The sequence below is a fragment of the Aythya fuligula genome, chromosome 3 (assembly GCF_009819795.1).
Source record: "Aythya fuligula isolate bAytFul2 chromosome 3, bAytFul2.pri, whole genome shotgun sequence".
NCBI classification, from domain to species: domain Eukaryota; kingdom Metazoa; phylum Chordata; class Aves; order Anseriformes; family Anatidae; genus Aythya; species Aythya fuligula.
Window position 1 is genome coordinate 85,760,798 of NC_045561.1, and position 16,174 is coordinate 85,776,971.

The 16,174-nt window shown below is 36.8% G+C and overlaps 1 protein-coding gene across 3 annotated transcripts in view; it reads right to left on the reverse strand.

The window, feature by feature from the left end:
* Window positions 1-2,633: 2,633 nt before the first annotated feature.
* SENP6 (SUMO specific peptidase 6) overlaps window positions 2,634-16,174 on the reverse strand; it is an 80,853-nt gene continuing 67,312 nt past the window's right edge. For all 3 annotated transcript variants that reach the window (XM_032183897.1, XM_032183899.1, XM_032183896.1), the window contains 6 exons: window positions 13,607-14,040; window positions 10,513-10,616; window positions 8,323-8,411; window positions 5,952-6,020; window positions 5,722-5,872; window positions 2,634-3,603 (listed from right to left, as the gene is read on the reverse strand). In XM_032183897.1, coding sequence (XP_032039788.1) covers window positions 3,394-3,603; window positions 5,722-5,872; window positions 5,952-6,020; window positions 8,323-8,411; window positions 10,513-10,616; window positions 13,607-14,040 — 1,057 coding nt within the window. In that variant the 3' untranslated portion in view covers window positions 2,634-3,393. The remainder of the gene's footprint in view (window positions 3,604-5,721; window positions 5,873-5,951; window positions 6,021-8,322; window positions 8,412-10,512; window positions 10,617-13,606; window positions 14,041-16,174) is intronic.

A 16,174-nucleotide genomic window follows, 5' to 3' on the forward strand; every position in this document is an offset into this window, starting at 1 on the left:
GTATTGTTTCAAAGTTGTACCTTATAACATAAGTTCCCCTTTGATTTGTAGAAGTAGATGGCAAGAGTCAAAAGATTCAGGGAGATGGAGTACACCTTTGGGAATCCCGGTACAGACTACAGAGGTTCTTTAGGAGTACTGAGTAAGTACAATTCAAGGATGTCAGTGCAAGGTTTTAACCAGTGACTGAAAATGTTTTAATCAAAAAATCTGAGAAATAAAATATAGTGGATCTTAAACTAGGGAAGCTGGCGCAGTTCTTTCACATGCTTGCTACATGGTACATACATTCATAAATTAAAAATAAATATCAACTGCATGGTTTTCTAATCATGGTAAAGTTGTGTTTTTGTTTTTGTTTTTTTTTTCAACTTTTTGCTGAATATTTTGGAAAATAGATTCCTCCAAGACAAGAGCGCAATGCAACCTCAAAAACCAACTGAACAGTTCCTCTGCTCGAGTCTGTTCATTAAAGGGTGTGCTTCAGCAAGAAAAAAAAAGGAATGTCACAAGGGACTACTTAGATGTCTCTTCTACTTTTGCAGCTATCCTGCAAATGTGCACCAGAAGTACATGCATTTTTTATACTATGTAATCTAAAACTTTTAAAAGGACTCTGAACTGTTATTCTAGCCAACCTGAAAAACAATACAAAGAGATGCATTTAATTAGGCAGCCATCTGATACCTTACGCTGCAGAACACAGTCATGCTACTCAAAGTATTTGCAATCTTAAATCTTATAAAGGAATAAGCAACTTACACTTTCTTCAGAGAGCATGTATCTTCATATAATTATTAAATATAAATATCTAGCCTCCACCCCACTAACTTCCATTGATTTATTACATTTTATTCAGAAAAGCCACCAGTAAAATTCGTTGTTCAGTTGCAAAGCTGTACTGTAGCTGACCACTACGGTGAGAACGAATAATTAGTAAGTACATGTAGTAGTGAACTTTTATAACCAAAGTAGTAACATTTTAAAATAACTCATTCTTAATCCTGTGTTTTTCTATTAACATCAAATTTTATTAAAAAAATAAGTTTCCTATATTTAACATGTATATTAGCTTGCTGTATATGACTGAAGATCTCAAGACCTTTAACATTAAATGATAATAAATCAAACACTTTCTTCACAGCTTTGAAAAAGGGAAGGGAAGAAGAAGGGGAGGACAGGATAGAGGAAGGAAAAGGAGAAAGCACCAGGCCATTCCTAGCAAGAGAACCAAATAGTTCTACATCATCAATTTATGAACCTGCATCACAAGCGTTAGAAAAAGGAAAACAATTATATTGATCAAATTTGGATATACTCCATATAATTAGAACATATCATTGGGAAAAATAACTAACTGAGAAGAAACACATTCTATTTGCAATGGTTTCTGTATTTCCAAGAACTTATTTTCCTTTCCTCTCTACAAGCTATCAGTGATTTACTTGCATTTGTAAAAACTACTATTCCAATATGTTAGTTGCACTGAAACCAGATACAAGACGCTGCAGGAAAACAATCTGAAGCTACTTTATCACTTATTTTCTGCAACAATGGCAAGAATACTGGACTAATGCCATGGAGGAAACAACTCCTAAGCGCGTGCCTTACATATTTAATTTGTAAACCAGAAGATTGCCCCCACATACTTCAACAAAAAACCTCTCTAGGCATCAGCCCATCTGCAAGAGACGTACGGTGCTTACATACTCTCCATGAGGCACAGGGTCTGCACAAGAAAGAGATGAGGGAATGAACAAATCCCCTAAATCCCGTGGGTTACCTGTGCAGGTTAGCAGCCCATGGCTGTGTTGCTCTTTGTGCAATCACTCTGTTTTGGTCAGTGACCCTACTTTTAAACAGAGTCTCACAGCAATAGCTTTTCTGGCAGCAACGCCCTTAACAGCCATGTTTTCAGGGTTTAGTGAGAATGCAAACTCACAGAGAGCCTGAAGTACTGGGTCTTCAAGTATGCTTGATCTTCTGTATAAAAACTGATCTTGGGGGACACAAAGTTCAGCTAAGGAAGTCTCTGCTGCTTCTTCTCGAGAAGGGAATGACAAATTACAGTCCCAGTAGAAAAAAACAGGCAAGAAAATACCGTCTGCAAGGAGGGACAGAAAATCCCCTTGGTCCCCTGAGAGACTTCCTCCCAGGGAGAGACAGCTTCTGGATCCCTTCAAAGATATCCATACTAGCAGTGGACTGGATATATATATCCTTGCAAAAAACGTTTCTTATTTTCCTCATTTGAATACCAAAGCCTTTCTAACAAGGATGCTTGCACTGTAAGCAACAATGGCATTTTAAACTATTTTAAAAATCAAAATATATTGGAAATACCCAAACAAATCCCAGCATTAGTCTGATGCTACCTAAAGCCAAGAACAAACAAGCAAGCAATGAACACTGATATTTTGTTGTTTTTTTTCTTTTTTTTTTTGCATGGATATTACAAAAAATAGTAATCATACACTTTTTTTAAATGTTCATTACTTAGATAAAGCACATATGAATGTAACATTCAGAATTGTAACATAGAAAATGTAATGTGGGCAATCTGCTATTCCAAGTACACTTACCAAAATACAATTTTATAATGAAGAAAGTCTCAAAATACACCTGTACAACAATTGGGATCCACAAAATATGATTTAATAGTATCACTCAAGATCACTTCATTGAAACCACTTTTATAATACTGCTTGAATAGTAATCTCTGGTCAAAGAGCATTCTCCTCCTTTCTCTAGCCCGTCCCACTAAAGCAAGTGTGGAATTTTAATTGCAATGCATATCTTTTAAAACCCCAAATCTGAAGCAGTCCTATTAACTATTACACTGCCTACACTTAGATACTGTGAGGATGGGAATCACCCTCTCTGAGGCCATGGTACACTGAGACACTTACCCATATTATTGTTTGTAGCGCAAGCAGAATAATCTTGTAAAGGGCAACTAAATAGGGTCAAAATATGAATTAAGTATCTTACTACCAAATCATTCCCTATGTGTTACTTAAGCCTGTAACATTACAGCTTTACTGAAAAAGAAAAAGTTAACCATTTTATCCTATAAATATTTTCTTTATTTGCTTTATGTTTAGAAGTTGCTATTTAAGTTCTATTAACAGAAATACATAACAAAAGCTCCCTACCAAGTGGAAAAAAAGTAATTACAAATGCTGAAAAAGTTGGCCTCATTAACATATGTACAGACTTGCTTACTTAATACACATCTTTGTGGGAATTAAATCTTTTTATGACACACATTTATACAGGCATTGAACATTTCCAAGTAACTTTGAGCAGAGAATACGCCAAATCTTTAGTCTGGGCAGACAAAATGTATATTTCAGTTTTGATTGTGGAGCTAACATGCAACAGATACAACATTCAGTCTGAGCCACTGTTGATAAGTTGTTCTGTTTTTTCCTGCAAAGATCTTTCTGCTGAAGTTGCGTCTTTTTGTCCCTTCTTGTCTTTGCTCTGCTGTTCCTGCAGCTTCAGGATTATTTTTCGTATTTCTTCTCTTTTGGTTTTCATTCTTGGGCGTGGAAACCAATCTGTTAAGTTCATTGGTAGCTCAAAACTCAGAATGGGATTCTGAAAAGAAAGTTGATTTGGACAGTAGGGAGTTATAACGTAAAAGATTGGGGAGAATTGTAGTGGAAAACGTGCATTCTTCCCTGGCTCATCCCTCAGCGTGAAACAAAATTTCTACTGTTTATATCTTTTGTACATGTAGAATTAATGTCAAATTGATCAAGCTTTGCTATGAATATCACACATCCACACCACAGTTCTGGTGGAGCGTCCAAATAATCTACTCAGACTGCTGTATTGTGTAGGCAAACTATTTGAATTAATTTGTGTGATAGACATCGTACTAATTAAGAGGTAAAAGATAAATAGATACAAGATACAGGGTTTTTTGTTTTCTTTTCTTTTGGAAAAAAAGGGTGGCTAGAATCAAGACCAGATTCCTAATGAGCTCTAGTCCGGTTCTTCTAAATACCTGTGGGACCACAACAAATCAGGAAATTGAGCTTTACATTCCACTCTTAAAAGCGGGGCCTGTGAAGAGCACCTGGCTGCCTGCCGGCCCTTTCTGTGTGCTTACCTCCCGTTTTCCTGCCAGAGGTCACTTACCCGGAGAACTAGCAGGAGAGCTGCGGTGAGGCACAACCACTGCGCCCCGACCCACCAGCACAGCTTGCGGCACGGCGCTTTCTCTCAGCGAGCCCCTCCTGCCTGCCCATCACCACAGGGACAGCCAGGGGCGGCCATGGCGGCAGCCCGGCCACGGCCCCAGGCGCCCTCCGGTGGCCGAGCCGATGGGGCCCAGCAGGCACCCGCCGTGCTGTTACGCCAGATACCTCGTCATGCGAGCCTTGGTTTTAAAAAGACCTACACGTCATGGCTTTAATGCTTATTATTAAAAGAAGACGCTTGAAATAAACCCATAAAGCAGAAGATGTGACTGTATAGCCCCTACCCATCCAACTAACCAACTCTCCAGGTCAGCTGGTACAGCTGCCAGGACAACTGAGACTTGGTAGCATCTTTCAGACACATTAGCAGCTGCAATGGATTAGCTCAATAGCTGTGAGATATTTTAGTACTGTGCCGCTAGCCCAAGTTTTACTTTCCCACTAGCGTCACCTCTGAGAATACCCTGTGATTTTCTACCAGACACATCTACGTCCCACTCCTGCTCCCTGGCAGGCAAAGCTGTGGGGCTGGCCGAGACAAGGGGATCCAGCCTGCCATAATTCTGCAGGCACTTGGCAAGAACCAAGGGGTAAGGTCCTTAGAACGTGGCTGGTTCCACAGTCCCCCACGTACAGAACAAAAAGCTCTCTAGGATGGTTCTAAGCTCTGAAAAGCAAAAGCTAATTAATTAATAAAAAGTGTTTTAAGGCACGTTGAATGTTTGGCCTTCATTTTGCATGAATACACTCTTCTAAAGCCTTGCTGCTATCACATAAGGAATGAACGAGGTGAGGGTTGAGCAATGGAGAAGGAATCACCAGCTTTCTCGGGAGATGGGTAGTCACAGGACAGCTCATCAACAGTGCTCTAAAGCACTCTAGACTGTAAACAGAGTCTACACCCCATCTCAATTTACCATTTCTCCTCCCAACCCAGACCTGAGGGTGTTCCATCCTCCCCTTCTGAAAGGAGCTTTAACTTGAAGGCCAAGACAGTTAAAGGAAATAAAAATTCAACTATTTTCTTCAATGGAATTAAGATTTGGCTTCTAGCTATAATGATTTTACTTACATGTTATAATGAAAGCTTAAGAAGCCTAAATTAGCTGTGTTGTATTAATGAATTTATTCACAGTCACATTTCTTAGGGGAAAAAGAACAAGCTTTTATAGTACCACGTCTCTGGTTTAGATTTTGAACTCAAATTTGAACTCTTACTGGGTAATTTTAAAGGCCATGCACTGTAACAACACAAAGCTTTTCTCAGTAATTTCTCAGAAAATTCCATGGCTTCTGGTATCTGGTACACATGTGTACCAGATATTAAAATATTGGCCATTAGTTTATTTTCCAGGAAGTATTCATTATTATCTATGAGAACATATAAATTTGTTTCTAATGCATCATCTAATAAATAGCTGTAAAAGCTAAAAGAGCCTTTTATAATTGCAGCACATACTTGATCGCTGCAGGAGACAAAACAAATAGTTACACAAATAGGTATACATACCTCAAAAAAGCTCTCCACATACTGCAGTATGTACACTCCACAATCACTGAAGTTGTTCTGTTGTGGCACTTTTGGGTTGGAACCTTTCATGACTTCTTTGGAAAAGCTTCTTTTATTGCCCTTCCTGACTTCCCATTCTACTTCTAAATATCTATGATAAAAGACCATGAAAATTAAAACTTTGTTTTTTACTTGCAGAATTTTGCAAAAATTACAGTTATGAAACTTACTCCCTTAGTGTTTTCACAACATTTGACCGTGAAGGGCCTCTCAGGGAGTCCATAAGCAAAATGCAGGGCCTGTAAGAGAACACACTTTTAAAGTACAGAGTCTTTTACAACAGCTTAGAAAATACATTACAAAGCTAGCGATTTGTGGGATGACCTTGAACAAAAGTAGATCAGTACTATAACATTTTTACCAGTGCTGCTATAATCCCCTAACTGGGATAGCTAAATACAAAGTTATCTTTAAATTTAACCACACACTCAGTACAGAGAACTCCAGTACTATAGTTTCTAAGTGCATTCTCTCAGACTGAAACCATTTGTTACAGGCAAAATCTAGTTACCCTAAAAGCCCCCCAGGTGTCTAGTGCTACTTTAGATGCACAAGGTATCTGGGACACCTGCAAGAGACTGGAAAGTAAGGCACAGAACCCACAAACGTCCTCCTGGAGAAACATCTGGAGGACAGATAGGGCAGTCCACAGCACCTAAAAATACACTAGATTTTGTATGTTCAAGAAGTGGTCCCAACCGCTGAATCTGAAATCTATCATTCAATCTAGAGGCTACAGTCTTAGCAGAAACTATTACTTACTAACTAAATGTAACTACTTAGTAGTTACATAGTAGTAGTTAAGTAGCTAATAGTAAGTACTTAGTAAGTAGTAGTTAATAAATGTTACATTTATTAACTACTACTAAATGTAACAATTATATATAATTATATCAGCTGCCTTATAGGCAACAGCTGGATTTATCCACTGGAGCCAACTCATTCCAGGGTTCAGAATCTCAGCATTGTTAAGATATAAGGTATACCTTAAGGGACAAATAAGATACAGACTACTTATCACAAAGCTCTACCTTTTTTCCCCTAATAATAATACACACATGCATTCACACAAGATGTTCTTTGTAACTGGAAACTAGCAAATTCAGACTAATTATATGCATGAATTTATAAATAGGTTTGGTTTGTATGTGTAAATTAACGTATATGTATGCAACTTTTGAGGTACAAGCATATTATTACTTGAACAATGATTGCTTTAATTTATACTTGTTTTTATTTTTGATTGAAAGAGAGATATTATTTAAATAAGCAATATTCTCAAAACACACAATCCAGTACTTTTTTTTTTTTATTATTTGTTTTGGAAGGGAGGAGTAGAATTGAATTTCCTTTCTCATACAGAAATAATTTTAATACTTCATTGTTATCATAGTTTCAAGTGCCCTTAATGATTTTTGATACCTGTGTCAAAGATTTTATGAAGTTTCATATTCAGATTAAAATAACGACTAGAGAGAAGTATTACAAACAGATAATCTATCATCAGCATGAGAAAAATTTAAGCTATAATTACAAGTCCATAGCACTACCAAATATTTCTAAATCTCACAGTACAGATGGATTTTTACACCTTCGTGACAATGCATCAAGGATACTACCTACATATTTCATATAATGTATAAATACGTAATTTTATTATCCCGCACCGTAAGAAAAACCACTTATGAAAACCATTACCTTTCTAGTAAGCATTACATTCAGAAAAAATGTGAGAATGGATAAACAAAATGTGGTAAAATATAAAGAAAACTCTGAACACAACAATATTAATGACAATATTTCTGGACTTGGAATAACACTTCTGGTCACATCAAAATGCAGGCAACTGCAGTCAGTGTTCATTAATGAATCAATTATGTTTCCAAAATCCAAAAACATCTTAAAGATATTTCAAATGAAAAACAGGTTATGAAAAAAGTAGATGAAAGACCCTGTAATTGAACTCAATGCTGTGAAGCATTCTCATTAGAGAAAAGAAGATTAACCAAGAAACAGGGAGAGACAATGAAAACAACAACTCAAATACATTTAAATCAGGCATGGAAGCAGTTAAAAACGATCCCATTTTCCTGTAATAATTTGACTGACCACAAAGGTTTCATTTAGTATTAACTTAACTACATATTTAATTTGAAGAAATTATTCTGCCTTTTAATATAAAAGGATACATTTAAACGTGCTTCTGCAACCTTCTTTCTGTAGGAATCTAAGCACAAGATATGAACATACAGCCTTATTTGAAGAAATAATCTTCTGTCACTTGAAGAAGTACATAGGCTTAACAGAAACCAACAAGGTATTATTTTACCAGTAGTTTCATTTGCTATATTTTCTGATTACTGAAGATGATGGTACTACAGAATATAGAAGGCTCCCTCAAACACAAATACACAGGCTAAACTGTTTGAAGAAAATGTATGAGCATTTCCCACAATTACTGTCTTAAAATTTCATACACTCCCATGAAATTTTCATTTCCCAAACTGTATTAATATCAATTTCAACTGTTTCACTACTTACTGTTTGCAGATAGTAGGCTTCAGGTGCCACTGTCCCATTTCTGAATTACAGTTATCATCTAAAAGGCCACCATCATCACTACTGTCTTCCTACAAAAGCAATATGTTTACAGGTGTTTAGAAGTTCACATTTTTAAACAGATGCAAGAGGAATTATTGCTATACTTTCTGTTTTTATTCAAGACCAACAACATCAAGTTTAATAAAGAAGTGTTAACTTTTTTTTCATTTACAACCATTCACTGCTTATATTAACAACTTTTAGTCTCACACTGTTTCTCAAATCCACGCTGGAAAGACATGGAGTGAATGGTGCTGTTATATTTAATGACCACTGAAACTAGAAAAAAAAAAAAAAAAACCAAACACACAAATGAAACAAAAAAACATGATTTTTTTTTTTTTTTTAAGTGTTTCTGGCCTAAAAGAGGTGCATCTCCCTGCAGGTTAAAATCCAAATTGTATTGTCTCTTCCTACTGATTACTAGAAACTTATTCAGCATAGGAAACGAGACAGTATCTGCAAAATCTGCAATAAACTCAGGAGGAAAGCTTGATCCTTAGTCCAGAATCCACCAACTTGGTTCTTTGAGCAAGGGAAATCTAAAGGCAAATTGACATGATTTTACATATTGCAAAAACTGATACACCACAAACCTGGGAATATTCTTTAACCTTTTGATTTCAGTAATGATTGCTATGAAGGATATGGAAGATTCATCAATGAGAACACTACGTTCTTGTACCTAAAAGGAAACCAGTGATCCATGATTTCTCACCCGGCTATGGAGTTAGCTATTACTACCCCAGACCACTGCATTACAGGGAAAGATATGCTTTCCAAAAAGAGGAACCAAGAAATCAGCATGATTTGAGCACTTGTGTACAAATCATACAGGATCCTGTACACAGGATCCTATGACTAAAATCCTCCTGTTACACCATTAAGATTTTATCATGTCTTCTACACGATACCTAATACACCTGCTTCTGCTGCAGCCTCAACATCATTTTTGGCAGACATGAAAGTACACTCAGCCTGTCATGGTCTACCATTTCTATACTTGCTTTGTGTGTTCTAGAAGATATCAGTAACAGCTTCCTCCTGAGCCAAGTTCTAAGCTACACTGCAAGCGAGGAACTTGGCATCTTTTCCTCCCCTCAAAGAACACAGGTGACCATGAGCTTTCTTCACTGCTTTCTGCTACCAAGTACAGAAAGGCACTTCATTAGGATAGAATCAAAGACTATTTATTTGGACAAGTGACATGACAGCAGGTGGATTGAGTCTGAAAGCACAGATAGGTTTCAACAAAAAGTGACTGTTTTTACGTTGTGCACATAGACACACACACACCCTATTTGGAAGACATCACAAATAGCTGCAGATTTTGCAAAATAACTGCTTTGTCTGGACTCAAAGGTGAAGAACAGATAAATTCTGGACTGTACATTTGAAAGCCTTTGATTCTTTGTTTCAGACAACTTAGACTTATATACCCAGAACAATGAACACAGGAAGACCAATTAAGAAGAGCAACTGTTTAACTTCTAACTTGCTCACACTGAACTTCCACTGCAGAAGCAACAGGGCTATGAGATCACGCTCTTATACTCAGAAGTGACTCAATGAAGGACAACGAATGATCACAGACTTCCCACATCTCTGCAATCTAAAACTCTTGAACTTGAAGAACACCACTTGATTATAAACCCACATTGTTTAAATGTGACTAGGAAAAACAATGACTAAATGCAACAGAAGAGTTAACACCTACTTATAAATCCATCTGTTTACACCAAAAAAATGTAGCTTAAATCAGAGTAACTTGCTCTCGGGTCTACTAGGTAAATATGGGGGTTGGGGAGATTAGAGAGCGTTGCTGACTTTCAGAGTTTACAATAAAATCATTGGATAATATTGTCATAATGCACAGGACTCACACAACATGAAATGCAGGATCAGAACAGCAGTTTCTTGTTGAACAGTTTAATGAACATATGTTCTATCCTCTCCTGTTTGCTAGTTTCTAAATTTTGTAAGGTAAACAGTGCTTTGGATTTGACATTTGTAAAATTAATTAGCTTTAGATAATGCACATTTACAATGTATATAAAAGCTTTTAAACTACCCATTGAAAATGAAACACAACAGTCTGCCTTTCCCAGATAAAATTGCTAAATACTTTACCTGGTTATCTTGGTCTTCCGAAAAATCTATTAATTCATCTTCATTCAGTTTACTGCCATCAGCTGAATCTTCACTGTAGTTTAGCCTGATTTTGTGCAATCCATCTGCATCAATCACAGACAGTAATATATTTAAACACCAAATGCTACGTATCATTGAAGACCAAACTAATTTTAAGTACCTGAGATTTTCTAAGAGTTCCTCACAGTAACTTCTCTACAGCTGACAAACAGCATTTTATTCATGTACATAATAAACCCAAAGGGAAAAGTTTATTCTAAATAATACAGCAAAGATTATTCCTTATTTTGTGAAATGCTTAAAAAGTTGTAATAACCTAGACTAAAATATACCATGAAATTACCACTGGAGTTCCATAAGGCCTTTACAACAATAAGTGGCCCTGCCACCAAAAGAAGTCTCATTCTGTCCCTAGGTAGTTCTTCTTGCCTTTGACACAAAATATATCCACACACAGTGGACCAGACTGAGAAAGTCAGCCAAAAGCTTAGTATTTTTAATTTGAATCAGTTCCTTGATCAGATTTGCTGTGCAGTTTTATGCCGACTTCTGCTGGTAAAACAGAACATGCTGCTAGGGAGGGCAAAATGCAGGATCAGCTCTTCTGGGAGCAACAGATTAGAAATGTTTGTGAAACTTCACTGTTTGCTACATAAAAAGGATGTATCTGAAAATTCACTCCCCACATATTTACATATGCCTTTACATATTTACTCACATGGGAAACTATCAGAAAATATAAAGAACAATTAATGTTATCGCTAAACCTGTGAAGGATGCAGACACAAACAGCTACAGGCTCATTAGTCCTCCTATACTACCATGCAAGCCTTCAGAACAGCTTTTGAAGAGAAAAGTAATTAACTATGTGAAAATAAATGATAAACATATAACTTGTGCTAGCAGAACTTGGTAACTTCCTAAGAAAACTTTCCTTAGGAAAAGGCTGTATAGTATATCTAAACAAACACAAAAATGGAAGTGTTGGTTCTGGTGCCAGCGAAGGACCTATTAGTTACCAAAGCAACCCAGGATTTTTCTGTAAGAACAGTAAATAGGGCAAAGAACTAGCTAACAAAGTCAAAGAAGATCTGCATTTGAAGTTGAACTAACAGTCTGGAATGAGGTTACCAGGGGATTTCCATAGGGACAAACTTGGGAATTAATCTTACTTGGTGTCTTTGAAAAGACCTCAGCAAAGAAAGTAGGCCACACTCGCGTGGCTTACTGCTGACAGTCCTAAAAAATCAGAATTGGTATCAAGAATAATCACAGATCATACAAGAAGAACTGTATGACCTATGAATAAAAGTGGGGGATTAGTTAAATAATAAAAAATATGTATTTTGGATGATCTCTTCAAAGTTATTTTGCATCAACTTCTACTAATATATGAGTCCAACACCACAAATTAGTTTGAGATCAAGACATCTGTGTTTAAGCTCCCATGTACAGAAGGCACCTAGGGTCTCACAACACACAGTGGAGACCTTAATTAGAGCAGAGAGCAACTCAACTGAACAACTCACTTACAGTTCACTGACTATACTACGAAAGGGGCAGCTGCTGCCTTTTGAGGTATCTTCAGATAGCTAGCACATAGCTTTGGCAGTCAAGAGTTAAGATCCATACCCTTCTAGAGTAACAGCTGAAGACTGGGCAGAATACTGAAGGCCCGCATCCCCATCTTCCATCTGATATAAATGGCAGTTCAGGTTTGTAGTGCATCTAAATTTCATTGCTGTACTGTCAATTTTGAATTGAATCTCTCTCTTAAACCTGGACTGGGACCATTACGAACATCTGCACTGATCACAGGCTGCATCATCTGCCATAGCTGAGCAATGAAGTCTGAGCATTTCAGATTTTGACAGAAGGACCATCGGCCAGCCACCAATACAGTGCAGCCATTTAAAAGAAAGAAATGCTATCCTAGCAAAAATGTATTTCATAAAGAATGTCCTCACTAATTACAGACAAAAAACAATAGTGGCATCCAAGACAGGTGAGACCATATATAGCAGCAATATCAGACTGCGATAATCGTGTACAGAATGAAAAAAAAAAAAATCAATCCAAACAACAACTCCCCACCTATCTCCCTGTAAGAACAAAACAGAGCTGCTAGTAGTGACAATGTTACCACAAAAGAAGAATAAACTAGCCAGGAATAAATTTGGACTAGAAAGTGGGAAATGGTTTACACCCAAAGATACTGCATGTAATGGCCTGCAGTATACAGATTAGACCATTTGATTAATAGTCTTTTCAGACCTTGTACCATAAACGACACAATTATTTACTATGTGTAAATTAAGTCAGTAGGAATGTTATCAGTGCCTGACACAGAAGTTTTCTCACGACCAGCTGTTTTGTACTCGATGCCTCAAAGGAAAAACTGTGAGCAGAGAAAACAATCTTTTCCCAATTCCTTCATTTGTCTTCAAAATTATGTCAGCTCCTTTGTTCACTTTTGTACAAATGCTATTCCAGATGACTAAAACTACTGGTATCAGCCTCCACAAAAGTGATGCATGGAGGAAGCCTCTCTAAATGTAACATGGAAATCACATGACTGATTTTTTTTTTTGGTTGTTTTCTTCTCAGTCTTTTTACATGCCTTCCAACAGAACATTCAAGAACTTGTTGAAGTGAAACTTCAAACTCTAGAAGACAGTGGAATTAAACTTTCTCATGATCTTAATTCAGCTGCCCCATGCATATACATTTTGAGGGTTCACGGTCAAAGGATCAGCAACTACTATTCTTTCCCTAAAAATTCCAGTCTCATCTGATGCAAATTAAGTGACATTTAGAAAATGATTGTGTGTGAGAAAGCATAATGCGACTGACAAATTTGTCGGATTTGGGTAAACTGTTTTCTCTCCAGTCTCATGTGATGAGAGATGAACACAAAAACTTCTTACACAATGGCTGTAAATTACTTACATTGCCAGCCTTCAAATGTGAGCCACAAACTACTCAACTTTCAACGTTTACACAACTGCAAATGTAGTAACAGATGTGAAGCTTCCAAATTTACATTAAAATGTGTGTTTTTACAATTACATACCCATAGATTGGCTAGCAGTTGTGAATTCACCCTGTATACCGTTTTCATCTGGAGTCCTATGGTCAAGTTTATGGCATGCTGATTCCACAGTGTTAGGTTCTTCCACATCACTGTCTGTTTGACTTAATTTTTTGAAACCACTTTTTCCCCTACAAGGACTTCTTCTACAACACGAAGACTCACTGTCCTCTGTTTCAGTGTTTGGGTCAATTAAAGCTGTATTATACTTTTTGGTCAATGTCTTCTTTGCTGTGGACATGGAAGGCGAGTTTTGGGTATCGAACTCATTTGGCAAAGGAGATGGTGTGTTGCTTTCTCCATCTGAAGAGGAAGATTTTGTCTGTGTTGCAGCACTTTCATGATAGTGAGGATTTGGTTCATATTTGGGTTTTTCTAGACCAGGAAAACAGATGACAGCCAAAAACCAGTGGGCCCTGCAAAGGAAAAAATTTATCAATAACCAGCAATTACATTAATATTCAGTGTTAAACTTGAAGTTGGTAAAAGCAAGCAAAAACTCTGTGCACATACGTGCACACAAAACTGAAACCTGTTCCCCATAATCAACAGACTGCAATAGCTGTTCACTTTCCTGTGCAGGTCTTACTTGAACATTAAGTTTTCTTTAAAGGGAGGATCATTCTATGCCAGCAGTCACCAACAAATGTATTAATATGATGCAGTTAGTTGAGAATAGGTGCTGTCTAAATATTATTTCAATTTGTTCACAGTTTATACATCCTTTTCCTCCTTTGAATTAAAGCTTAATTCATTTTAAATGTTTTCTTTATCACAGCATTATTTAGAGATTGTAGAGTTCATGTTTTATGACTGTATAAAGTTTTCTAGAAATTCACCACTGACACTAAAAGTAGTTAGGTCAATGGTACAACTGAGTTGCACAAATCCTTCCACCTGTAAGATCTTCTAGTTTTATATGACACTTCCCATTTTAAAAACAATCCTGCTACCAGTGAAGAAAAAGGGGGAGAAAAGAATGCGTGTAATGCTATCAACCACAACCCTGTTATCTTACTCATCCTTCACAGATCTGTAAGGAAGAAAACTGCCATTCTAACCCTTTCAGGATCAAAATCAGTCATATCCCCCAACCCAAATGAAGATAGGAAGTTTTGCCCCAGCTTCCTCCACATCTTCTTGCCAGTTCAGACTTGACTTGCCACTCAATCAGAAATTGAACAGCAGGTAATTCAGGTATTGTGGCATTGCAAGTAAATATATACTGACCCTATTTAGAAAATTTCTGAAGGTCCTCTAATTTCCTACAGCACATAACAAAACAGAACCAAGCTATGTATTAGATAAAGCCACATTTCAATATGCTTTAGAAAAATGAAAAAGCAGTAGCTAAAATGCACATCTGATCTATTAAAAAATTAGATGATTATGAGTCTAAATTCCATCAAAAGTCAATGGTAATTCAAGTAAACAGCTTTTGAAAGCAACACATGAAGTATTGAGGCATTTTGTCTTGAAAGATTCACCACACCTAGTAAATGAATTTTTTAAGTATTGCCAAACCTTAGAATTTGGGCATATCCTATTATAAGATATGCTTTATGTACCAGATATGTAAATAGAGTAGCAAATTAACCTGGATTTGAAAAGAAAATAACTTGCAACTTTTAAAGGAACAAGCTATTTCCACTAGAGACTTGAACAAAAATATACTCTCCAAAATACTGATGGTCAATTCAGCCATTCTGTTCTTAAATTAGTTCTCCCCTAGAGTCATCCTGGCCACCTCCACTTACTGCAGTTCTTTGAACTTCTCAGGTGAACCCACATTCCTTAAACTAATGGTTGTGGGAGAGTCTACAAGACTTTCTAGAAGTAGATTTCTAGAAAGTTCTAGTAGATTTCTACTTTCTAGAAGTAGATTCTAGAAGTTAAGCAACTCCAAAAAAAGCATTTCTAGCATGCTGCTTTAAAACAAATGCCAGAATAAACAGCTATGTCTGTCCTAAGAGAAAGAAAACATTGTTCTAAGCAGCACAAGAGAAATGCTATCGAGAGGAACCATTAGAAGCATTCCTATGATGTGAGAGAAGCTCTCAAGTTTTCTCAAATCCTAGAATAACTTGTCTCATGGACTACTTAATTCAAGACACAAAAGAAAAAGAATCTGAGATGGGTTCTCAACCACTGATTTACCAGAGACTCAGGTTTGAGACAGTTTATGAATGGTAATGGATGCAGACCTTTCACTGGAAGCAAAGAAACTCTTCCATACCTTTGATGAGATTTTTCACCCAGAAAAAGTTCTGTTTGCAAGGACTAGTTACCAGCATTAAAACAGGTGACAAAATCCTGAAAAAATACCTGCAGTCCTGCAATGTGTTGAGTCACAAACACTAGGAAACACTAGACAACTACCCTAGCCAAAGCATACTCACAATCAAGGCTGCATGTGAGTTACATAGTCACAATCTATCAAGATAAGGAATAAACTGATGGAAGAATTATTAAACCATATTAGGTTGTACATACAGATGGCCTGGCAAAGGCATGTTGAAAAAATTTTGAAAACGTGGTTGTCCAAAAATA